The 26,428-nt window shown below is 53.1% G+C and overlaps 1 protein-coding gene across 1 annotated transcript in view; it reads right to left on the bottom strand.

Moving 5' to 3' along the window:
* Positions 1-3,944: 3,944 nt before the first annotated feature.
* FAM189A2 (family with sequence similarity 189 member A2) overlaps positions 3,945-26,428 on the bottom strand; it is a 46,278-nt gene continuing 23,794 nt past the window's right edge. Inside the window, exons 3-11 of the mRNA XM_040979205.1 lie at positions 22,695-22,805; positions 18,781-18,909; positions 17,435-17,542; positions 17,203-17,336; positions 11,462-11,591; positions 11,295-11,373; positions 9,442-9,594; positions 6,376-6,668; positions 3,945-4,754 (exon numbers count right to left, since the gene is read on the bottom strand). Of these exons, the coding sequence (XP_040835139.1) occupies positions 4,551-4,754; positions 6,376-6,668; positions 9,442-9,594; positions 11,295-11,373; positions 11,462-11,591; positions 17,203-17,336; positions 17,435-17,542; positions 18,781-18,909; positions 22,695-22,805 (1,341 nt within the window). The 3' untranslated portion in view covers positions 3,945-4,550. The remainder of the gene's footprint in view (positions 4,755-6,375; positions 6,669-9,441; positions 9,595-11,294; positions 11,374-11,461; positions 11,592-17,202; positions 17,337-17,434; positions 17,543-18,780; positions 18,910-22,694; positions 22,806-26,428) is intronic.

The following is a 26,428-nucleotide window of genomic DNA, read 5'->3' as shown; positions in this document are numbered from 1 at the left end:
GGTGACTCCCCGGGGCGTGGGGCCTCCACCAGGACAAGGGCCGCCCATCGCCTCTGCTCCCGCACCCCAACATCCCGGCGCAGGAGCCTCTGCTGGAGACACCACCTGCCACCCTGAGAGGCCCGGCCCCACTCTCCAGAGACCAGAGGCAGCTGAGCCCAGCGAGGAGCAGAGCGCCTTCAGCTGATGGCCATGGAGAAAGGCCTCCACCTGTGGTGTGTTTGACTCAGGGGAGCCCAGGGTCTCCACACCGCCTCCGTGGAGCCTTCATCCCCATTTCACAGAGGAGGAAAATGCAGAACAGGAGGCTCCTGGACTGAGGCTGCAGCTCCCGACTGCAAGGCCTGCACAGCCCCGCCGGAGCCCCGTGTTCTCTGCAGCTTGTCCATTCTGGGTCTTTCCCTGGTGGCCACCTCCCCAGCCCCCAGGAGTGCCCAGAAACCCGCAGCTTCCTCAACTGGAGCTGCGCGGTAGCAGCGTCTCCTACACAGTAGAACAGAAGCCCCCATGGCTCTCACCTGCGCCTCTCGGAGCCGGCCAGGTCCCCCGTCTCTCCAGCGAGCACAATACCACCAGGCAGGTCCCGCAGCCAGGGCCCAGCTGAGTGGCAGGCAGGTGGGAGGAACGCTGGGGCCCCCGGCCTGCACAGGTAATTCTCGTGGCGAAAATAGCGTCTTCTTCCTCACCCCACAGGACGGACAGGGGAAAGGAGCTCCTTTTCTGAGCCTGTCCCGTCCCCCGACGGCAGCCTCCTCTAGGGCCCGGAAGGTCCCAGAGACGGCTTGACTGAGTCCATCCTTTGAGCGGGCCCCTCTCAGCCAGCCTTGGGGTGATGCGGGGGTCCCCTCTGGGTTGCGAGGCCGTCCCTATCCCTGACAAGCCCACGCTTTCTCCCCTGGGGCTTGGATCTCGGCTGAGCTTGCAGAACTTGAGGTGGAAATGCACCCAGCAATCCCCGCGCAGGAACTTGTTTGTTTCTTGTTCCTGCTTGTTCCTTGCGCTTTCGCCTAAAGGGAAACGCTCCCAGCTCAGTCTGTGAGGGAACACCTGTGCGCGGGAGCCCAGCTTGGTCTGTGAGGGAGCACCTGTGCGCGGGAGCCCAGGATTGCGAAAGGGTAGGGCTCCACGGATGGAGCTGCGCAGGGGCGCTCCTGGGCACTGCTTCATTTTCCTGGCACCAGGCTGAGCCATGTCCACACCCACCCTCAGGGGTCCACACCACCCTCAGGGTCCATTCCACCCTCATGGTGCACATGGAAGCACCTCCTGTCCCCTGCCCTCAGCCCCGTCAGCTCACCAGAACTCCTGGCATCCAGGTGAGCTCGCAGAACACGGCGCACTAACTCGTGCACCTGCACCTGATACAGGCAGTCCCCAGATCTGGATAGAAGCTGCTGGAATGTGCCTGCATGGTGTTTTCAAAGGGGGAACTGTGGCTCTCATGCAAATACAGAAAGAGCATTTCACAGGTTTTTGTATGACAAAACAAGTGAGAAAGCCAAGGGGCATTTTAAGAACTGAAGTGTGTGGGGGACAGAAGGAAGTTGCCAGGTAGGAAACAAGACTGGTTAATATGCTAAAGGCAGTACAACTGTAAACGCTAGCCCTGGTTTGCTCCCTCCCTTACGCTTGGGCCTGCAAGGTGCCTGGCAACCAGTGGCCAAGTTGGCCTAAGGCCAATGGCGCCACCTCCTGGCCACAGCGCTAGTGACAGGCAGGCAGGGACCACCCGCTGACTTCAGAACAGGCCACCCCATGGTCACCAGAGTGGTCACCACAGCCTATCTGGTCTCCTATGTCCTCTCCTTTTGCCCACCCCACTCCCACTCAGCAGCTGGAGAGAACTCGCCAAGAACCAAGCCAGCATCTTCCACCAGCTTCAACCCCACCACGCCCCACCCCGAGCTCCTGCTGCCCAGACGATCCAGGCATTCGGAGTGACCCTGTGTGCTCTGGCCACCCCTCCTCTCTCCATCCCATCTGTGGGTCCCTCCACTTGTGCCAGCCACTACACTCCTGGCACACAGACCTGAGCTGTGGCCTCGCGCCTACCACTCTGCCTGCATTTACTTGGCTCAGTCTCACGAAGGAGGTGCCCTGGGCAGGTGGGCTACCTCAGGGCACCTCAGCTCATAGTGGCCTACACAGCCAGCCCTTCTCCAGCAGCCCAGCACTTCCGGTCCCTTGCCCAGCCCTGACATTGAGCTGGCGGCAGCTGTCCTTTCATCCTCTACCTGGCTCCCCCACTCCGATGTGAGCTCCCTGGGTGCCTGGCTGGCCGCCCCATCCTCAGTACCTCGGGCTGCACACAAGGTGGGGTTTGTCCTTGAGTGAGTTACGCCAGATTCTGCTGTAGGGAAGACAACACTCCTGTCTTCACCTATCACCAGGCTCACCTACAAGAAAAGCAAGTTGAGCCAGGACGAGTGTGTATTCTGCTGGGCCACTAGTGTGAGTGTCGTGTGTCCCAGGAGCCTTCAGGAATAAAGACACTGGGAGGCCTCGGAAGTGGGTGCCTGTGGAGAGCTGTGAGCCCACGGAGGGCGTGCAGAGGGTGGGATGGGGTGGGTCTACTTACAAGGCCTGTTTGTTCAGATCCTTCTCGAAGCGTTCTGTTGCCACCTCTGCCTTCAAGGGACACAGAACTGAGCTGTGACAGGAATCAGCCTGCTCCCTAACGAGGAGAAAGGCTGGTTTGACCCTCCTAGTTCAGGGCATAAAAGGGTGAAGTGTCTATTTGGGAAGAGGGGTTCTGTGTCTGACCTCCCTTTGTAGGTGAGGAGGGCACGCAGGTGGACACCTGAGCTGCAGCCCCCGAGACGCCTCCAAGGAGGGATGGATGTAAAGACCCAAGGCCTGTCCACAACCCTGGGCATGACCTTGGCAGTGGAGCCTGTAACTACGGTTGGGTATTGAGAGGTCTAGGGAGCTGCAGCTAAGGCCTCTGGTGTCCTTCTGAGAGCCTGTGACATCAAGTCCTATGACATCAGAGTCTCTGACGTCAGAACCTGTGACATCAGAGCCTATGACATTGAAGCCTGTGACATCAGATCCTATGACATCAGAACCTGTGACAATGGAGCCTGTGACATGATGCATTTTTGCTGTTGGGGACAGCTTGTTACACAGTGGTAAATGACCATTTTAGGTTGCAGGGCCCAGGACTGGGCCAGATGGAATCCAGGAGCCAGGAGCTCCTTCTAGCCCTCCCTCGTGGGTGTGGGGGCCGAAGCACTTGGACCACCGTCTGCTGCTTCTCCAGGCACATCAGCAGGGAGCGGTCTAGAACCGGGGATGCCACTGTACAGGCAGTTTTACCTGCCACCTCGCAAGGCCAGCCCCAAGGGGATTCAGCTGACTGAGAAGCAGCTTGAACTGAGTAGGCAGCTCTAGAAAGGCTCTGGGAAATGCTGCCACAGTTTGATGTGACTGTGGCTTTGTCCCCAAGCTCTGTTAGGACAGGGCTAGCCCATAGCCCGTGGCTTCTGACGTGCAGGTTGTGCAAGCTGAAGCCAGCCAGCTTCCCTCTCCAGAGGTTGGCTTCCGGGACAGGTAGGCTTCAGAGGCCTTGGAAGGTGCAGCTTGTGGTTAATTTGTGCCCATCAGCCCAACTCAGTGGAGCAGAAGAAGGACCAGCGGGAGCCGCAGCTGCAACCAGAGCAGAGCGACTCCAGCAGCCAGGGGCGCTCCGGCCAAGTTCTAGCACAAACGTCGTCACCTAGAAGGCCTCCCCAGCCACGGTGCCTTCGGATGCAAGCGCCAGCAGGCACATCGTTGCCAGCCTGCTACAGGGTGGCTCCCCAAGCAGAGTGCGAAGGCGTGAAGGACACGGGCTATCCACGGCTCCACGAACCACCCAGGGGAGGGACCATCACAGTTCCCGCAGCTGCAGGAAAGGCCTGGCCCCTTGCACGTGGACACACTGCACACAGAGCCCAGAGATCCAAAGCCAACATTTTATTCTCAGTTCCGCCTTCGCTGTCTCTAATATTGCAAGCACAAAGAAGTGGAATCACAAATAATTTGCTCCCTTAATGTCTTTCAGGAAACGTCACCACTTGCCAAGTTTCCTGCCCGTCTAAGGAGAGCGGGATTGGAGAGGGACCCAGGCCTGGGTGGGGTTACAGACACATCGGGGTTAATCCCTGTGTCCCCGGCCCCTCTACACTCCTCTCTGAGAGGCCACAGGCTGCTATAAATAGCCCCGAGCCACTCTGCCCTTCTAATGAGGGGAAGAACTTGGCAACAAGGACCAGCAGGAGTGGTGAGGCAGCCCAGTTTACGGCCCCTCAGCAGGACTGCGAGGCCTTGCAGCACCACGGGCGAGTTGCCACCTTCACAGGCTGCAGCCCCGTGCCTCCCTAGCCCCTCGGCCCTGCAATGACCTGTTCATCCACCCCGGAATGCCCTCGGCAGCCAGAATGGGAGCAAAGGTTGGGGGGAACAAATGTTCTCCCAAACACCCCTCCATTGGGGCAGGTCCCAGAGCGGACCCCAACTCCCAGCCAGAAAGCTCCTTCCCCTCGGAGGAGCTGTCCGTGTCCCACGGCTCACAGGACCGTCTCCCGGATGACACCGATGAGGCTGTGTGGCCGCTCTGCCTCAGCTCGCTGGGGCCTCCGCTCAGCCCGTGACCTCCCAACAGGGGCGAAGGTGCTCAGGTCGCCGCAGCTCTGCAGGTGCAGCAGGCCGGGCTGTCTCCGCAAGGGCAACACCTGGGCCTGGTGAGTGCTGGGCTGCACTGGGGCCATGATCTGTGGGAGAGCGTAGGGAGAAGGTAAGAATGCCACCGGGCCAGGCCGGTGAGCCTGGCCCAGGATGCGCACACACGCATCACCACCAGGAGAGGCCAGGAGGCATGATCCTGCCCCAGGATCCACACACATGCATCACCAGGCGAGGCCGGTGAGCCTGGCCCAGGATGCACACACACGCATCACCACCAGGAGAGGCCAGGAGGCGTGATCCTGCCCCAGGATCCACACACATGCATCACCAGGCGAGGCCGGTGAGCCTGGCCCAGGATCCGCACAAGTTTGAAAACATCACTGCCTTGGGAAAGAAGGACGTTTTTCCCAAAGGGTAACTCACTGGATAGTCCAGATACTCCTGGCATACTGGCTTTTTTCTCAAGTGCCTAAGAATCCTGCCACTGCAGCCTGCCACACCTAACAGATGGGTCAATGGTGCTTCCCGGCCTGTGGGCCCTGCTCTTTCTTCCAGCTCCCCAGAGCTCTAGGTTGCCGACTCTCACTGGGTCTGATCATGAGTTGGTGCAGGGGGAAGGGGTGCTGGGAACTTGTCCGAAACACGGATTCCCAGATGCCCCCAGCTCTGATAGTCTCATGGGACTAGACACCTATTGGACCACACAGTAGCTCTGCAAGGAACAATGTAAAAACCTAATTTATTTGTGAAAATTCTTTCAGAAAACTTCCACTCTTAGATCTGTTTTACAGTGGGTCACATGCTTAAAAACATGATGACGCTACTCAGTCTAAGCTGGGGAACAACACGGGAGACTCCCCCAAAGCTGCGACTGGACAGGGAGGAGGGACGCGCTAATACTGTGTCTGCCACCCCTGTCACCGTGAGCGCCTCAGGACACAGGTGCCTGCTCACTACGTGACGCCATGGACCAGTCATTCCGGTGAGCACTATTAGAAGCTTCTGAATCTATTAGAAAGTTAAGCCTCCCAAAAGAGGGTGTGCTACCTACAGCACGCAGCCGTTCCCCCACAGCCATGGAGGAAATCCTCACGGGTCACAGCTTTCAGAGTGGCGGGACAGAGGGCAAGGCTCTCCCCGGCAGAGGGAAAGTGTGTTCACGCAGCCCTGCAGGACTCCTGCGCCCGCGGACTCCCAGCTCGCCTGATATGAACCCCGGGACCCACTCGATCAGCTGCAGGACTCGCCTGCCCCTTTCCTTGCTGCCTTTCGGTTTTGGGGCGCCTTGTGCTCATCAATCCGTGGGGAGGCTGATTGCTTTAAGTGCTACCAGCTCATTATCTTGCCAAACACTGGCTGGGAATGCAGACAACTCCCTCTCCACGCTGTCATTTTTAAAGGGCTGGGAGAACACGCCAGAGGCAGGAAAGCCTTCACTTAGGAAAACAAGCATGCCCTCCACAGGGTTCCACATCCTGTGCTTCTGCCAGGCGTGTTTTGAACACCCAGAAAAAGCTGGGCTAGGCACACCGGGGAAGAGTTTCCAGCTCTAAACGGGTTGCTCACCTGACTGCTCTCTTCCTCCTACCTCCTAACCCTGTCTCCCTGGAGACCGCGGCCCTGACCAGCCTCTCCGCCTGGGACGGCTGTGCTGCGATGGGGATGAGGTACCTGACGCACGCCCAGCCTGAAGTGCTGAGAAACTACCTGTTCCAGGAAGCTGGCACTGGTGACAGCTTCCTCCATGTGCTCCTCATCGGACTTCAGCACGGACTTGATGTTTTCCACAAGTTCATGGATGTCTGGGGTCATGCGGCAGGGGGACTGCTCCAGGAACCTCGCCACCAGCAGCTTGGTGTCCATGTAGGATCTGTAATCCACCAGCGAGCGCGGCCTGCAGTGCGGAGCCCTCGGCCGCAAGCCTCTCCTCAGAGCCACCGTGCCATGATCTGGTCTCCTCTCCGTCTGCGTTGCAGCTTCGCAGCTGAGCACCGGGGCTGCTGTGGGCAAACACACACTCCGTGGCCCAGTGGCCCGGGCCCCAGGGGACCCGCCTCTGCATGTGACACAGCACAGCCCGTGGAATGAGGGTGGGAAAGCATGGGCAAGCACTGGCAGGCATGCACACCTCGCTTCTCTTCTCGCCAAGGAAAAGAAAACCACAGTGATGACGTAAGCTCATTCCCCGAGGCGCACTTCCAGAAACGTCTGTGTCACCAAGACAGTGGCTGAGAATTCCAAATGCAAACCATAACACACTGAGCTCCAGGGGAGAATGAATGGCCCAAACAGAAAAGCACAGGTGGCTGCCAGATGAGTGTACGCTTCAGGGGGGGAGAGGGCGGGAGGGCACGCCAGGAGAGGGAGGGGCTGACGACACGCAAGGCTTTGCGATGAACAAAACGCTCCGTCCACTTGGTACCTGTGTCCCCAACGCCCACAAGGACATCGTACTGACCTCCATGGCCGATGCTCACACCATGGCTAGGAGGCAGCTCTATGGCTAGTGCAGAAAATCTACGCATCATTCCAGAAGTCAACCGGAGGCCTGGGCCATCCAGAGGCTCTAGCGTCCACAGCCCCCTACGTCAGCAGTGGCGAAAGGTGAGCAAAATGCTACCACACTGGGAAGCAGGTGAAATGAAACTCAAGTCCTCTTTCCACGTTGTGCTGAAGCCAGCCAGCAGCCTTCGGTGTACACTAAACTGGGTGACAGGAGTCTGTGAAGACCTGATAAGCAGGACTTTGGATATGCAAGGGAAACGGGGTGCAGGGCAGGAGAGCAGGTGGAAGAGGGGGTGTGCGCCTCTTCCTCTGGAGAAAGGCAGGTAGGAGGAGCTGTGGACTCAGCAGCAGGCCATCCTCCAAAGCTGTCTGTCACACCGTGCGAGAGACTTCCAGAAACACTAGCTAAACACACTCCCGCATGAGGACTCGCTTCCCAGAAGGCAACCTGGCAACCTCCACACCGGAGTGCTCCACGACTTCCTTGCCCCTGTAAGATGGTTCTAGAAAGTTCTGCCTAAGCTGTGCCAACCACAGCGTTCCTGCTGAGTCCTTCTTGGACAGGCAGGGGCAGGAGACCCCCTCGCAAAGGTGGATACTGGGAGTCAGAGGTGCACTTGGTCCCAGGCAGGGGCTCCCGCCCTCGGAGTGGCGGCTGTGGAGACACGGTGAGCGCATCCTCGGGGGCTCCCGCATGGTCAGGCCAGAGCCGTGCACAGAACACGCTTTCAGGAGCTCAGCAGGCGGACTGCAAGGGCTGTGGGGCGGCCGAGGGACAGTGAGCGGGAGAGGACGCTCCCCATTTAACTGGCCTGGAGCGCAGGAGCCAACTGGGACAGCTCACAGACAGAAGCCTGCGCTGGCGGGGCTGTGCGACCCCTGTCTGCCCCCTCTGATCTCCTTGGTGTTTTTCACACTTTTCTACAACGAACTGGAGATGTTCAGGTATCCATGTAAGAGGAGTCCTCAGAAACTCAAAAGAAACCCGGGGTGGGCACTGTGCTGCTGCGATGCCAGCATCTCGTATGTGTGCTGGTTCGAATCCTGGCTGCTCCACTTTTGACCCAATTTCCTGCTACCAGGTCTAGGAAAGCAGGGGGATGGCCCTGGTGGCTGGTCTCCTGCCGTGCATGTGGGAGACCCAGCAGGAGTCCCAGGCTCTGGGCTTGGCATGGCTCAGCCCCAACCATTGCAGACATTTGGGCAGTGAAGCAAAGGCTGGGAGAGCTTCCATTTTCACCTTTCAATAAACTTTTTTCTTAGGTTTATATTCAGGAAAAAAAAAACCCTTCATTGTTACTTTTAAATATTACAGTTGGGCCTAGCGCGGTGGTGCAGTGGTTAAGGTCCTCACCTTGCACGCCCGGGATCCCATATGGGCACCGGTTCTAATTCCAGCAGCCCTGCTTCCCATCCAGCTCCCTGCCTGTGGCCCGGGAAAGCAGTCGAGGACGGCCCAAAGCTTTGGGACCCTGCACCCGCGTGGGAGACCCGGAAGAGGCTCCTGGCTTCAGATCGGCATAGCATCGGCCATTGGACTCACTTGGGGAGTGAATCATCGGACAGAAGATCTTCCTCTCTGTCTCTCCTCTCTGTATATCTGCCTTTCCAATAAAAATAAAATAAATCTTTAAAAAAAAATATTACAGTTAAATAATGCCCATGTGTAAACTCATTGAAAACCGAGAGGGGGACAGCATATATTTGTCACTTGATCCAAAGTTCTGAAAACAAGAGTGAATGCCAATAAATCAAGCTAATCACACACGGATGACAAGATAGCATACAATCATAACGGCCAGGTCAGACAAGGTCACTTCTCTGGCTCTTTCCTTCAGAAGGCATATTTACCCAGGAATTATACCTGCCGAACCAGGACTAGGGGTCCGGGTTTTTTTCCTTGGGTGTCAAGTATAGTGTCATGAGCACTCCCAACTTGTGAGCGATAATGACTTTAAGAAGCAAATCCGGTCAGCCTTAGAAGATGTGGCTGACACATGTCGCTTACATGTGTATAGCAGGGATCTCTGAACCTCCCTCTGGAAACCAGGTAAGCCAAGACCTCACGCCGCCCAGAGCCACCTGCTCCACCCTGGCCCCTTGGAACAAACAGGCAGTGTGCCCTTCCGAGGGCTGGGGTCCCCTTCCAAGGACTGGGGTCCCCTTCCAAGGACTGGGGTCCCCTTCCGAGGGCTGGGGTCCCCTTCTGAGGGCTGGGGTCCCCTTCCGAGGGCTGGGGTCCCCTTCCGAGGGCTAGGGTTAGCTCACCTCTCTCCTCGCAGTGACGGAGTGCAGGGTCACTCTTTGATCTTGTCCGCAGGAGTGGGGCCGCTCTCCCATTGCGCAGGGGAGGCCCCAGGTTCGAACTGGGAGTGGATAAGGACATGCCTTCTTCTCCAGGTATGTTAGGAATGCCCTCCCCTGATAAGACGGGGAGGGGGGAGTGGGGGAGAGACAGAGAGAGAGAGAGAGAGAGAGAGAAATGGAAAACAAAAATGATTCTCCTGCAGCCTTCAGAATGCTGTGCAGGAGACACCTGTGCGCCCGGACCAAGGCAATGCAGTCACTGTCACTTACTTAGGCCCGGCCCAGGGAGCTGCTTCCCAGCGCTCTGGGAAAATCTGCCTCCACAAACCAAGCAAAACAAAGAACCATCCCAACATGTCCCTTTAAAACTCTTCCTGAAGTCCTCCACCTGCAACATGAAACACGGGCTGCCGGCTGCTCCACTTCCCGTCCAGCTCCCCGTTAATGTGCCTGGAAAGCAGCAGATCGTGGCCAAGGGCTTTGGTCCCTGCGCCCTTGAGGGAAATGCCATGGAGCTCCTGGTGTCATCGTGCCTGGCACAGACCTGCCTCTGCTTCCAGCTCCCTGTCAATGTGCTCAAGACAGTGACGATGGGCCCTTGCTGGAGTAGTGGAGAGCAGAGGGGGTTCCTGGCTCCTGCCTTCTGACCCCAGCTGTGCAGGTAGACAGCTGAATGGAAGATGACTTCATACATGTAGCTCTTTCTCTCGCTCTCTCCCTGTCACTCTGCTCTTGAAAGTGAATAAATGATTTTTAAAGATTTATTTATGTTATTGGAATGTCAGCTATGCAGAGATAGCCCATCAATAACTTTCTTAAATGGAAAAATCACCAACTTGGGCCAACTGACCCCAACTGCACATCTCTGCAAGGTGGAAGGTGAACAGAACAGGAAAACCCGTTCACATGGCACTGTTGAAAAATGACCCATCTACAGCAGCTGCACGTCGCTCTGTTATTTATTACCACTTGTAATTTGGTCCAGGACTCGAGTCTCTGAGTTAGATACAGCTGCCAGTGAGAGAATGTGCTAACAATGTTGCTTTACATTACAAGGATAAATGGAAACTGACTGTAGCAGTTAACCAAAGACTAAAATGAGAATTCATGTGAAGGCAGCATGCCTGGCCCAAGGTTATAGATGATATGATTTAATCTCACAGAAAACCACCCTGCGACACATGAAACCCTCCCACTCGAAAGAACTCAGTCTAAAGTCATAGATAGAAAATCCGAGAATGCCAAAGGAAACTCCATTTCATGTGTCGTGGAGACTAGCTGGTTACATCTTTCCTCCTGGGTTCACCTACAAGTCTGACATGCTGGTAGGAATCTTGTACCTAGAAAGGATATAGCTTGAGACATCTGTTCCAAGAATTTTTAAAAGGTTTGTTTGAAATACAGAGATAGAGAGAGGGAGATGAGGGAAGAAGAGAGGAGAGAGAGTAGGGCAAAGGAAGGGAGGGAGAGAAGATGAGAAAAAGAGAGAGAGGAGATGAGAGAGAGACCTTCCACTGACTCCCCACATGCCACAATCAGAGCAGAGCCAGGAGCCAGGAGCCCAACCCTAGTCTCCCACATGGGTGCAGAGGCCCAAACACTTGAGCCATCCTTTACTGATTTCCCAGGTGCAAGAGGCTGGACCTGAAGTGGAGCAGCCATGCCTCCAACCGGCAGCCAATGGGATGCCCCTGGCACAGGCAGCAGCTACACCTGCTGTGCCACAGTGCCAGCCCCCTCCACAAAGTGCTGACCTCCAGCAGAATACCAAACTTCCGATGTTGAAGTCTATGGAATTATGAAGTGCCAATTACCTTGAGTCACTTGGGCAGAGACCACCTCCAGCGGGCTTGCCACACTCCCGGCTGAGTCTGGAATCTGGAAGGCAGATCCCTGTGTGGAAGGGACAGCAGGTTACCGTGCTGACAGCCAACTCACCAGCAACAGGTCCTCAGGGTGCTTGGGTGAGAGTGGTCTGTACCTGCTCTCGGTCCATCTGCCTCATCACAGCTTCATATGGAGGTGGGGGGTCCAGGGGGCAGAACACTTCCACGCCTTTGATCCGGGCACCATAGATGTGTGGCAGGGGGATGACATCAGAGCCGGCTATCCTGGGAACAGCACCAACGCATGAGGATGCCCGCTCTGCAGAGGGCCATGGAGGGAGGCTTTTGCCCCGCACTTGGCATGGGAGGGTTAGGGTGCGCCACTTCCATGCCACAGCTTGCAAAGAAACAGCAATGCACAGGCACAGGGAAGACGGGGAGCTCCAGGGAGCAGGAGGGGAAGGGCGGGGTGCGGGGCAGAAGGAGTGTGGCTGCTACTGTATAGAGGTCTCTGTCAAGGTGAGGAAATGAGTGAGGCGGAGGTGTGGAGGCACAGAGTTGGGAATAACCCACATTGCCCTTTGGAGTCGATCCTCTCCTTGGAGGTTGTGCACTGCACGGCATGGGATTTCCACCTCAAATTCAAAAGAGCCACACTAGGGCCTGGAGAATATCTCTTGCTTCTTACAGTCGCACACGGCCAGCATCTGATACACGGCAGGTGCACTGCTCGCCAAAATGGCATTGAAAGGGGGCGTAACGCAAGCACAAAGGGAACTGTGTGGTAGTTAACAGTGCGCAGACGGCCCGCAGGATCCCAGCAAGTGCAGTCACTCATTGGCCCCTTGCTGCGCTGCCAGGCCCTGCTGGAGGTCCTGGGCTGCAGCAAGGCTCAAACCCGGGGGTGGGACAGGTCAGTGTCTCCCGCTGCACTAGAGCGAGTGAGCTCATGCCATAGGCCAAGACGGCACTCATTTCCAACAACAAAGCTAGAAGCAGACTCGAGCATTGGGTAAGGAGATGGTGAACATTCCTCCCAGCAGCTCAAACAGGTGACGAGGGAAGAGAGTAGCTGGATGTCTGGTGCGCACGCGCCACAGCTCACTGACGTAACGACAGCGCAGCTGTTTCTGCATTCAACGTCTCTCCCAACAACTTGCCGCTTCACCACCTCCACGCTGCCCTCTCTCCATCTCCGTTCCTCCCCCTGGGTTTGGGTATAGGAATATGCTAGAATTTTGTGTTACTAAATATTTACATTTGCTATCAATAAAAGTGTTATGATCGTTATTCTTAATCTCTTAACAATTCCTGACAATTAGACTTCCTTTGCACACAGCCTCCATTCAACGATTAAGTAAGTTGGATGAGTTTTCCTTCTGACTGACTCTTAGGTAACTTTTAAGAGTGGAGGGGCTTATATTTTGAAGGAGTTTTTTTGTTTGCTTTCTACATGTGAGGACCCTCAAGCTTTTGTAAAATTAAAAAGATAAATTTTCCAAAATTTCCTGCCAATGTTCATGGATAATTCCATGATCTAAGAAACTAAATAATAAAGAATCTGAGCTTTAAAATAATTACTGAAAGCTGGCATGCTGATGTAGCAGATAAATGTTCTGCTTGTGGTGCCAGGATCCTATATGGGCACCGATTCACATCCCACCTGCTCCACTTCTGATCCAGCTCCCTGCTAACCACCTGGGGAAACAGCAAAGGCTGGCTCACATCCTGTGTCCCTACACCCAGGTGGGAGACCCAAAAGAAGCTCCTGCTTCATGGCTCCAGACTGGCCCAGCCCTGGTCAAAGTGACCATTTAGGAATGAACCAGTGGATGGAAGATCTGTCTCTGTCCCTCTCTCTCTGATCCTGACTTTCAAGCAAGAAATAAGCACATCTTTAAAATAATAATTACTAAAAAATGCACACACTCAAAAGTCAGAAAATTACTTGGTCTATGGAGCTCTAGAAAATGAAACTACATACATGATACAATAGCAGAAGTATAGCAAGCGTTCTTGACATACAAAGCAAGAAGAGCTGAAAGGGTCAGACACAGCAGGGGACTGAAGCTGTAGCTGCTGGTCAGCCTCTATGCCCATGGCAGAACATGACCGGTGGAGGGAAATAGTTGAAAAGAGTGTGGTGGTCTTTCTTCCTAACAGTAAGACTTCTAGAATTCTGGGTTAGAAAAATGAGCCTTGAGCAGCCCGACGGAGAATGTAGGCAAGCCCTGCTGCCTCATCCTATATCTGACTCATCCGCTCAGCTCAGCACAGGACACAGGGAGGCCTGGTCCAAGGAGATGTGGCATTGGGGGATGGCTGGACACAGGAGTGGAGCCTGGCACAAACAGCAGGTAACACACAGGCTCCTTTGCCTTGGTTTGTTTACTGCTGCTTTCATGAAATGCCTGGGACTGGATGATCTAGGAAAAATGGAGCTGAACTGGGCTCACACTGTGGAATCCAGAGTGGCAGTGGCTGAAGAGCAAAAGACAACGTGTGGCAAAGCGTGAGAACAGCATCGTGTTACTACAACACACCATGGGGTCGCTGATCCAGTCCTGCCAGAAGAAGTCCAATCTCCAAAGAAAGGAACAGAGCCCTCTAAGTGATCCAGCAGCCCTGGGGCAGGGGCGCCTACACCCAGCACCACCAAGACAGTCCAACTGCAGTAAATTTTGGATGGACAAACTCTGCCAAGCCACAGCACCCCAAAGAACAGGACTTGTCCACGGGGTTTCCTTCCAACCAAAGTCAAGTCTGCCTTTCCAATTAAAATTTTTTTAAACCAAGAAAGGTAAGGGAAGAAAATCTGGGGGTAGGATTCAAAGCTAAATATTCTTTAAAATAGTGGCTACCCCGAGAGTGTTTTGCATATGAGCTAGCGATGGGAGAGCATGGTTGCTGAGGTCTGAATGTGCCCCCAAGCCCAGGTGCTGGGAGGTGGAGTCTCAGCAGGTGCTCAGGTCCTAAGGGCTCTGCCCTAAGAAGGGGCTCCCTTGTTGTAAAGAGGGCCTGCTGGGGACGGCTTCTGTTGCACACACCTGCCCCAGGAGCACTCATTCCCTCTGGGGCACCAGCAGGAAGGCAGCACCTTGCAGTCAGAGACCAAGCCCACCAGCCCCATGATCATGAACTTCCCAGACTCCAGAACTGCGGCATCCAGTTGGACAAATGGACTAAGACAAGGACCCAAGATTTATCATCAGGTTTTGTATGTCCATTGTCTCATAATAGCACTCCCAACAGTGACATCATAGCACAGGCGAACGGGGAGACAGTCATAGAAACAGAGACCTGCCTCTCCGTCTTCCGCAATGCCCCTCTGTGGGGCAGGGCCTGGGATTCTAGAAGTTCATCACAAGGTCTCCAGGAAGCCTTGACAGGCTCACACTTATGAACACTGAGGAAGGGTTTAATGCAAACAGATGCTGCAAAAAATGTTCTAATTTAATGCTGCAAATAGGCCTTGGCAATTCACCCAAGGGTGATGCAACAGCTGACATGCCTCTGACCAAACCACAGTCCTTGTGTGTCAACTGCAAAGCTGTCCCTGGCTCCTGGGCGCATGGAGGCTTGTGGGTTCCTATCCTAGGCTGAGTCTGAGCTTGGGGAGCGGCGGGTGTGCAAGCCCTTCATGGGCTTAGAGCCAGGTTACAAACGTGAAGCTCCATTGTCAGCGAGAAGCCTGGCTGCAGCCAACCAGCCTTCTGTCTGCCACAGTAACTTGAGCAGGTCCTTCTCAAGGAGATGCCTGCAGGGCTTGTATTTATAGACGGTCAGTAAATAAACCTCTTCTAAAGGTCCTGCCACCTCCAGGGAGCCTGGGCTGGGTGGACATGCAAGGAACTACAGAGCCCCTGGCACCAACACGCAGGTGCACACTAGCCTGGCTGGGAGCAGGAGAGGGGCCGACCGATGCGTTACACAGCCAGTGCCATCAAAGCGACTTTGTCGTGATACCGAGCAGAGTTGGACACATGCACAAATATCTCCATGGGCTGTGTGGCCTTCTTAAGGACAGCAGACTGCACTCTGGTCTGGGTGGGGGGCCTCGCAGTCAGGGGGCCTGCTGCCTGGTGACCTCGTCCAACGCTCCAAGCTGGCACCTTGTCCTGGTCAGTGTCCCCTCTCCCCCAGAGCCTTCCTTCTGGAGGGGTCTGATGGTAACTCCGTGGAGGAGGAGCTGGCCTGGATTTGCCCAGGGGCTTTCCCAGCACTCACAGGGACAAGCTTCAGGGGGACCCAGATCTTCAAAGTGTAGGAGCAACATAAGTTGAACAGGGCTGTGGTGAAGCAGAGAAGGGGACAGGAGAGGAGAAAGCAAGGTCGGGGAGTCTGCTGGGTGGGGCATCCGCGCAGCTCCACTCTGAAATCCACATGAGTCACTTTCCCTTTCTGCAACTGCAGGAAATTAAATCTGTCTGTTGCCTCCTCTTAGGTCAACCAATGCCCGGCCACAAGCTCACCAGCCAAGGAACTCTGAAGAGGCTGTTTCTCTTCCTGACAAGGAACTAATAACCAGTCCTGCCACCCTGTGACACCCTCCACACACAGCCAGAGAGTGTGCCCCAGGAAACTCAGAGTTGGTGAGCACCCTGGCTCTTGGGCTTGCTAACCTATGGCTCTTATCCTGAAAAAATTAAGGAAGACATTCCAGCCCATGGCCCCTCCCTGTACAACAGAGAAGCTGAGCTGTCCCCCCAGCACCCATCCCAGGTCATCTGTAACTCCTCCCCAACCTCTCCCTTCCTGCCACCCACTGCCACATGCTCTGCTTTATGGCCAACTCACTTCTGTCTGGGCAGGTGCATGTGGCAGGGTACAGAGCAGGACAGGAGATCCAGCAGGACTCAAGAGACACCAAGGGCTTCTGGGAGGAGCTGTCTCCAAGGTGTACACACACACACACACACACACACACACACACACACACACACCAGCCCTGACAACAGAAAACTGCTCTCCCCAAACCACAAACTCACACCCAATGTTTTGACCCTCTGTATGTGATATAGCGATTACAACACAGAAACATTTGGCCCCATCAATAAAAGGCACTGGCATTTCTGTGGAACTCAGTCTATAGGACTGCTCACCCTGACACCAGCTTCCTGTCACTTCTTGCAGAAAGCCATCCCTGCCTGCTGCATCTCCCCGCTGCAGCCTAACAGCATCCGGATCTTTCTCTGGAGCCCTCCTGCAGACCCAAGCCAGCGTGCTTGTCCAGCGGGAGGCAGGAAGCAGGGCTGACTCACTTTGGATTTCAATAACTTGGCAGAGGAAGCAGGAAGCAGCAGAGGAGGGGTGCCTCTATTTGTTGAACAAATTAACGGAGTCATTCTTTAGAGAGGTTCAACACAGAAGTCACTAACAACTAGAATAACTCTTGCAATATTTCATTCTACAAATAGTAATTTCAGAGCTTGCAGAAACAAACGTCGAGCTAACATTTGAAAAGGCTGTGTTTCCCAGACCAGGAAGGTGCAATTAATAATTAATCTTTTCTTAATGGCTTGGAAGACTTTCACAACCCTTCAGAGCTGCCAATGGTGTTATAATGAAACATCGATCTAGCCTGGCTGGGAGCGTTGCCAAGGTAACGGCGATTCTCAATCATGTCAAATTACAGCTGTTATCTCCCTGGTGTCATTTACTTATTTTTTTTCCTAAGAAGCTAATTGAAATTGAAAATGTATATCTTTAGTTCAAGGTTTGACTTTTCCTTGCATTTATCTGCTTTATCAGGCCAAAAAAAAAAAAATGGCAGAAAGAGATTAGGGAACCCTGGCAACCATGATCTGTCTAGCCGGTGGTGAAGCTTGGAGCTCCTGCTGTGACTCCCAGGGCACGCTGTCCTGTCCTGGGGAGCCACAGGGCGGCGGAGCGGTACCTGCGGTTCAGCCGGGGCGTGCAGGAGTAAAACGTGGCGAAGTAGGAGGGTGGAGGCACCGGCGGCACGAAGTCTTCAGGGTCTGGGATCCGCCCATGCTCTTCCAACTCCTCTGTGGAAATCTGGGACTCATCCTGCTCAAAGAGCACCCCAGTTAGCATACAGCTCTCACACCCCAGGGGGAGAGCACCAGGCTCCCCGCCCCCACCCCCAGGTCCTGGTTGGGACTCACGATGCACGATCGCCTGGTGGCGAAAATCTGGAGGTAGCGTAGAGCAGCAGCCACCAGGCAGACGGTGGTGGTGAGGGCGTTCAGGGCACACAGGGCGAAAAGGACTTTCTGCAAAAGGCAGTAGGGACACCCTACTGAGACCTTCCATGCAGAAGAGTGCACTGTGCTACACACAAAGCCAGGGAGCGAAGAATCACAGCATCCCAGGAAGGCACGCTCAGCAGAAAGCCCACACCAAGGAGTTAGGGTGTGCAGCTCAGGCAAAGCTCCGATGCCCATGCTGGCTCTTCTGATCCTGAAGCAGGAGTATGTCCTTCTCCACTGTAAACTCATCTCAGGAGCACCTGGGATTCACATGTGCGTGCTGGATTCCATATCCTGCATATTGTCCATCACAGCTCAAAAAACTTTAATACAGGCTGGCAAGATGGCTCAACTGGCTACTCCTTCACCTGTGAGCACCAGAATTCCCATCCAGCTCTCTGCTTGTGGCCTGGGGAAAGAAGTGGAGGATGGGCCAAAGACTGGGGACCCTGTACCCATGCCAGGTAGGAGACCTGAAAGAAACTCTTGGCTCCTGGCTTTGGATCAACTCAGCTCTAGCCATTGCAGACATTTGGAGAGGATTCAGTGGATGGAAGATCTTTGTCTCTCTCCTTCTCTCTGTAAATCTGTCTTGCCAATACAAACAAATCTTTTTTAAAAATGCATGTATGCTAAATACACACATTATCTTTCCTTGTCATCACTCCCTAACAATGCAGTATAACCACTACTGACATGGCATTCGCATTGCGTTTGGTATAATAAGTAACATGATTTAGTCTCTGGACAGACACGCACAGGTAACAGGACAACAGCATCCTGTCTCTGCAAAGGGTCTTTAGTCTTGGAAGATCTTGGTATCCCAATGGGGCCCTCAGATGAATCCTGCAGACGCCAAAGGACAACTGTACTTCTGGTGGCCAGCATCCGGCACTCTCTACAACCATTCCCTTTAGGAAATGAGTCAGGTTGTTGGAGTCCCCAGGGGTGACGATGCCCAGCATCCCACCAAAATAGATACTGCTCAGTGTGTGGCCACAGAATCTATTTCAGGAGCACCCAACTAGGACCCAGCAGGGGCCAGGTCAGCCGGAGTGGACAAGGACCTCTTCCCTCTAAACACACATCTCAATAACAGCAACAAAGACACCCTCTCTCCTCAGTGGGCTTTCCCCAAATGAAGTCCCGCTCAGGGAGGCTCTGGGGGTGACACAGCTAAACAGCAGAGCTCACGTGACTGTGCCTTCTTCGGGCCTGGCGTGGGCTGACGCCCAGCGGAGTACTGAAGAACTTCAGGGTACCTTAAGTAGAAGATGGACTGCACTGCAAGGCTGAACTGGAAAGAGTTTCAAGGCATTTTCTTTGTCTGTGCATTTGGCTGGTTGAAATTCTTCACAACAGAAGCAAATCTTGCCTTCCCCTAAGTCCACCTTAAAGGGAAAAAGGGAGAACAATATTTTAATAATGAAGGGGAACAATCTACACCTCAGAACAGCAATCCTTCAGAATGTGACGTGACCGGGTTCCATATCAGCAGTGCCCGTGTCACTAAGTCGCAGTGTAGGGCATGTGCAGAAATCGCCAAGCCCAAACCTGCAGCGGCTCGACAAACGAAGGTCACTTCTCTGTGCTTCCCTTGTGCTGCGGGCACAGGGCTCTGCTCGCCACCGCCCCGTGAGCAGGTGACGGGAACACCTGCTGCCTTCACGGGGCCATCAAAGTGCTGCCAGAGAGCAAACACATGCCAACTGCATGGTGGCACGCATACCGGGGCTGGCAGGTAAAACACAGGATGAATTCAGAAGAGATCATGTTTAAAGTGTAAGTATGTCCCAAACATTGCATAAACCAAACCAAATTTGTAATCAAAGATTATGAGCTGTTTATATGTTAAATTCAAGTTTATCCAGATGTCCTATACTTTCACTTGCCCAAGCCAGCAACCCTCATTGGAAGCTTCTCTGGTGATCCCTTTAGCTTATAATATCACCCGTCCCAGCCACATGACCACGCTGAACTTCGTGCCAAACGTCAGTAAGAACATGCCTGAATGCGGCAGTCACCCAGCAACCTGTGAGCCTGCAGACCCAGGGGCGGCCAGCTCACAGGCCGCAGGAGGCCTGCAATGTCCGTTGGTCGGGCCCTGCTGCGGCAACTGCAGGCAGGGCGCACAATCCAGTATGTCTAGACAGCTAGGTGTCAAGTTGACATTCTGTGTCACCTGCAGATGATGTAATACACATTCAGACGGCACTTGGCAGAGGAAAGGACCCCCACTCCTGTAAGCCACCCACTTCTACAGCTCCAGTACAGGCACAGCTGCCCGCCAGTGTATCGGAGGCAAGAATAAACGAGTAATCTTGTACATTTTTAATGAGATGCCTGGCAAACTTTTAGTCACTTTTCAAGTTTTCCTCGTCAGGTAGACAATTCAGAACTTAGGGGTGACAGGACCTTTCTTAATTCGCTTTGTGACTGGAGTTATGCATGCGAACCGCTCTGCTATTGCTTTTTCACTAATTGTTAAATCAATCAGGCAGTTCTGACTTCTCTGAGGTTTTCACCAACAAAACATCCACAGTGCTTTATGGGTTGGTTCTTACTGAATTAAGATGCTTCATCTCTGATTAGAAGAAAAGACTTCATGGTGTTCTCCAAATTAGGAGAAAACATTCCTTGTAATCCACGTTGCAAGGAAGCAATAAAAAACCAAATTCCACTACTGGATTATAAAACATTTGGGGAGGGGATTCTCTAGAAGGAAAATGCACACACATGAAATTCACATGCACGAATCTTCGATGTCCCATTCAGGCATCCTGATCAATACACACACCCGTGTGACCCAAGCTGCAGAGGACACGACCACCACTGGGAAAATCCCACCAGCCCCCTCCGCTCGCCACCGCAGTCACGTGAGGGGTTCCCACACAGACTTCCGCTGCCTCTCACAGTGCTTCTGGACTCTGCATCGGAAGTCACACTGGAAGGGGTGCACCAGGACACCACAGTGTCCTGCTTTTTTCTCATCTCTGCACCAGCTTCAGTTTCTCCCACTGCGGCCACTGAGCCAAGCCTGCATCGGGCAAGTGAGAACTTCCTCTCCTTTTCTGTCCCCTCAAGGATCAATGGCGCATCTCTCTGCTCCTCTCCCCAATCACTAGCTCTTCCACTGGGCCAGGTGCAGCAGGTGGCTCCTCGAGCCTCCAGCTGAGAAGCTCCTGTTTGAATACCAACACACTCATTACTAGCAGCAGCGCAGTGACTGCACCTTATCCACGGGGCGGATCTCGACCCCAAGCCTGAGAACTCCTCTTCCCCGCAGTCTCACCAAGCATCATCTCACAGGGCGTTCCCTTCCGCGTGGCACTCAGGCCAGGGGAGCCCAGATCATGTGAGCTACATACAGGCCACCAGATGCCCGTGGACATGTCAGCTGCTTGCATCCTTTGGAGGGTGCTGGTGAATGTTGGTCTCAGTCTAACTTAGATTATGGTGAGACATCAATGGAGCTCCAGGCTATTTCCTGAACGAGTCAGTCTTGGGCCTTTGGATGACAGAGAAGTGAGAGGGAAGGCATTCTGGTGGAGAGATGGCATTGATGCGAGTAGGGCAGGAGCCTGGGGTTCTAGCAGGTGAGCTTTGGCTCAACCACAAGGACATGAGCTGCTCCAGTGAAGTGCAGGACAAAGGCCATTCAGAGATGGCCTTAAAAACCAGAATGTTGGCCTGGTGTGGCAGCCTAGTGGCTAAAGTCCTTGCCTTGCACGTGCCAGGTTCTAATCCCGGCAACCTGCTTCCCATACAGCGCTCTGCTTGTGGCCTGGGAAAGCAGTAGAAGATGGCCCAAACCCTTAGGACCCTGTACCCATGTGAGAGACCCAGAAGAGGCTCCTGGCTCCTGCCTGCAGATGGTGTAGCCATCTGTAGATACTGTGAGAGCTAGAGGAATGAATCAATGAATAGAAGATCTTTCTCTGTGTCTCTCCTCCTCTCTGTATATCTGGCCCAGGGCTCCTCCCGCTCTCTGAGGGCCCGGGGCTCCTCCGGCTTTTCTGCATAGGTAGGAGGGGCCCGAGCCCTGGAGCCCTCAGATCAGGAGCAGAGTAGCCATGACTTGAACTGACCCTCTGAGATGGGCTGCAGGAATAGTGCTGGCTTAATTCTACACCGCAGCCCCAAGGTTCATTTCCTTTGGATATCTGTCACTGCGAAGTCCTTAAATTCAGAAATGGCCACAGATTTATAGTCCACACCTGAATATTTGCCCAACAGCTCTGACAGCAAAGCCTAGAAGAGAGAGACTTATACAGGAATGCGCACAGCATGTTCACAATCAGGGAAAGGCAGAGACACCCCAGGGCGCAGGGCGGCTGCAGAGATAAGCAGAACACACCACAGGTGCCCAGAACAGAGTGCTGCAAAGCTTTCCCACGGGAAGAATGCTGACCCTTGCTACAATGCGGACAAACACACTACGCCAGGCGAGGCAACGACAAGAAGGCAGGTGGTGCTCCACTGAGGGAACAAAGCAACACGCGGAAGCAGCAAGCGAGTGGTGGGTGAGGGTGATGGGAGGTGGGAATCGATGATTACAGAGCTTCACTTTGGCCAGATGAAGGATTCCAGTGCTAGGTATGTGGCAACAGGAATGCACTTGACACTGCTGAAATGTACATCAAAACAAGGATTAAGTTGGTAAGTCACATCATGTGCAGGGTCCCCGATTAAATTTTCTTTTTTAATAGTCAGAATGGCAAAGGTCCGCCACTTTTCATCCACATTCTTCAATTCCAAAAGCTCTGAGAATCACCTGCGGAGTCAGCCTGCTAGAGCAGACCCCACTGCCAGGGACATGGCAGTATCTCCTCCTAACTCTACAGGGAGACACGCACCTAGACCCCAAGGATTCGAAGCGCCAGACCGGGGACACGCGTTCTGGTGAGGGAAGACAGGAAGGGACAGCAAACACCTAATCCATTCACTCACTCACTCACAATGTGTTCTGCAACTGTGCTCCAGGGTCGTACTGGCTGCCCCCGCCTCAGCACAGGGACAACTGAGTGAAACTAGCAGGTGCCTCTTCTGTTTAGTTTCCCAATGTGCCTTTTTTCCCCAGTTGGAGTTTCCCATGGGACCTGGATGAATAACACAAGGAAAGCCAGGCAGACCAGCGCCTGCAGCCGGCTGCCCACTATGCTGCGGGAATGCTTACCAGGTCGCACCTGGGCACGCTGGACACAAACTGGGCCCCTTGGCAGCCAAGAATAAACCCAGCAAGGTTCAGAAGGACGCAGACCACGGAGAGCAGCACAAAGAGGTTTACCTGCAATGGCAAGAGACGGGCTGTTAGGAAAACAAGAAGCAGGTACTCAGCCAGGTTCACCCAAATGAAAACTCAGGTTCTCCTTCAAGAGGAAACCTTTTTTAAAGTTAAAATCAGGTTTTCCTGTGCGGGCTGTCTTTTCAGACGCAGCTTAAATCACAATGACAAATGCCACTGGCTCTTAAGTCTTCCCAATAATCTCAAGCACTTCATTTTTCTCCTCTTTGCAAGTAGTTCTTATCTTTTACCCCCATATGACACTACACCCTGGTCATTTCCCCTGGAGCCAGCCTCAGCTTTGCCTGAGTTCTGCTGGCTCAGTGGCAGTCAGCAGATAAGGGGCTCTGTTATATAAGCTAGAAACCCAGCAGACAGGGGACGAGGGCCATGAGCAGCCAGAATTGACAACTCACAAACGAGAACCAATGGGTCTTTTCTCTTCTGAAGACGGTGTGCGCCATCATCCTCCACGTGCTCTTCTCCAAAGGTAAAAATTACAAATGCTCAAGCCCTTCCCCAACTCGCAGAAAACAGAATCAAAACATTTCCCCAACAATTCCTGCGGTACTTTCTCTGAATGACGTCATTACTCCTAATGAACAAGAGTTGACAGAAACCAATGGGAAAGCTGGTACTTACTTAGGGACAAGGACAATCTGCACAGGTTTTTGGATGCGAGAATTGCAGTCATGAAAATAGGACTTCACCACTTATATAAGAGCACACAAAGCACCAGGGCCAGTGGTTACCAATGCTGGACTCAAGCAGCAGTTCGGCTGCTGGGGCCCTGGAGGGGCTGGCAAGCGCAGGAAGTGTCATGGTGAAGGCTTGCTCTCGCTGGCCCAAGTCTCAGACCCGTTTATGAGCCAATATTTAATAAGCATGCTGCCAGTTTTCCTAAGGGGAATTCCTTCCTGGCTTCTGTGCTTGGATCGTCCATTAGTACACAGCCTGTCAGCAGCCTTGGGAAAACACTGGCAGGCTGCAGCTGCTGCGTCCCAGGCCGTTTTCCTCCCGGGGTTACAGGATTCAACTTGAGTCCTTCCCCCTACTCCGGATCATTCTCGATCATTCCCAAGCCTTCGGAAACATGGCAGGTGTCTTGCCAAGGCACACACAGGATCTTCCCACATGGGCTCCTTGCACAAGGGGCAACACACCTGCTGTCGTCATGGCCAACAACACAGTCACTGCTACCACAGGCAAGCCTTGAACTTCTTGCTTGCTTTGGATTTTCCATTAGTGCAGCATGAGAGGCCTTGAAAAGAAAGGCCTAATGCCAGTCGACTCATTCTTAGTCTTCACAATCAAACATGAGCAGTATCATACATGGAATCTGTCAAAGCCGTTTGGTGCCAACACAGGACCCCAAATGCCATCAATGAAAACCATAAATCCAGGTCCCAGCGCAGTAGTCTAGTAGCTAAAGTCCTCGCATTAAACTCGCTGGGATCCCATATGGGTGCCAGTTCTAATCCCAGCAGCCCCGCTTTCCATCCAGCCCCCTGCTTGTGGCCTGGGAAAGCAATCAAGGATGGCCCAAAGCCTTGGGACCCTGCACCCATGTGGAAGACCTGGGGGAAGTTCCTGGCTCCTGGCTCCTGGCTTCAGATCAGCACAGCACCGGCCACTGCGGTCACCTGGGGAGTGAATCATTGGACAGATGATCTTCCTCTCTGCCTCTCTTCCTCTCTGTATATCTGACTTTGCAACAAAAGTAAAATAAATCTTTAAAAAAAAAAAACTTAAATCCAGCTTGTCAAAAAATAATACAATCAGTGCACAAGCCATTTTCATGCATTTATTGAACAAAGAATCTGTATCTATGATAAACAATAACTCAACAATAAAATGACATTAAAGCGTGTGCAGGGCAGACACTGCCAGGCTTGCCATCTGTACCCCAAATCACAGAATTTTAAGTATCATCTCTACTCCTGCTGCCAGCTCGCAGGGCACACCCTGTGAGGCTGCAAAGCTGGCTGGCCAGCTTCCAGCTGCCACCCTGGAATCTCGGATTGAACTCCTGGCTCATGCCTTAAGTCTGGCCCAGCCCTGGCCTTGAGGGCCTTTGATGTGCAAGTGAGCCAGCAGACGGAAACTGGTTTACATCTTCTATTTTTCCCTGGCCACTTGGGGAGTGAACTAGCGGACGGAAGATCTCTCTCTCTCTGAGTATATCTGCCTTTCCAATTAAAATAAATAAATCTTAAAACAAATGCAGTATGCAAGGAGGACTAATTTTCCAGGGGAAAAGTCTGAAGAATGCTACATCACCCAGGTGAGCAAGGTAAGCATCAGCGATAGCAGTCCCCACCCTGTGCCCTTGAGAAGATGTGGTGCGGACAGCCTTTGTCCGTGCTCTTCCCTCCTGAACTCCTAACCGTCTTAGTCTAATCAGGAGAAAGGCGCCACATGAGCCTGGATGAGCTACAGTCTCCCAAATACCCAAGCAGTGTATCTGCCTGTCAAGGCCATCGGAAATAAAGCCAGCCTAAGAATTTGCCATAACTACAAAAGTCCAACATAGACCACCAAAAGTAAGTGGTGTCCTGGATGGGGTCACTAGAATAAAAAGAACGTTGATGAAATGACAGTGATCTGCAAGAGTCAGGTCTTTGGTTGCAAGGTATCAATACCGGCTCATAAAGTGTGACAAACACACCGTACCGACGACAGACATCAACAGCAGGTGACACTTGGTGCTGGCACAAGGAACTTCTCCATACTACATCCTCGTAAATCTACACTGAAATTAAAACTTTAAGAGGCAAGAAGCACAGCTGGATCCACACTGCAGTATATTCAAGCAAAGGAATATTTGAGTAATATGAAGAAACACACAATTAAAACAGAACAACACACAGCTAAACGGTAAAAACGTATTACATGAGTGAGATAAACAAGATGGTGTGTGACTTCAATTCTGTAGGGTTCACGATCAGACAGAATCATCTGTGGTGAAGGGAATCGGAACAGTGATTGCCTGCTGGGAGCAGGGAGTGAGGGAGGCACAGCGCAACTGGGATGTGACATGGAGACATTTTTGGAAATAATGCAAGTCGATGTCTAGCCTTGATTACCAGCCGACTATGTGATTCCAACTGTCAATTGTTTTTATCTAAACACTTACAGGATCTGAGATTTCACTATATAAATTATATAGACAAAGAAGGAAGGTAGGAAGGAAGAGAGAGGAAGGAAGCATTTAAGCAGATGTTTAGTAACTGGGTTATACAGACTGTCATATCCAGATGTGAGGATACAATGCAGCATGCATCTCTACTCCCAGATCAAAGATGGACTCCCAATGAAATTGATAACTGTATCTTGACAATAGGATGCTGGACTCTTTGCCACTTTCAGTACCCGCAACGTCAAGATACTTAAACTGCAGGATGATGGACTTAAGACTGCTGATGAAGGACTATACTATTGTAATAATACAGGGGAAATTAATGACAGAAGGAATTGTGGGAGAGGGTAAGGAAAATGCCAGAAAAAAAAGGAAGGAATGAAGGTGGGAAGAAAAGAAGGAAGAAGGCAGGCAGGCTGCAGGAGCGTAAACCCACACCTTGAATAAGGTGATTTCTAGAGCTGAGCTGCAAACCAGAAGGGAGGGT

This window comes from Ochotona curzoniae, unplaced genomic scaffold (genome assembly GCF_017591425.1).
Source record: "Ochotona curzoniae isolate NIBS_2020 unplaced genomic scaffold, NIBS_Ocur_1.0 contig_3050, whole genome shotgun sequence".
In the NCBI taxonomy this organism is placed as follows: Eukaryota; Metazoa; Chordata; class Mammalia; order Lagomorpha; family Ochotonidae; genus Ochotona; species Ochotona curzoniae.
This window is presented reverse-complemented; position numbering and strand designations above follow the sequence as displayed.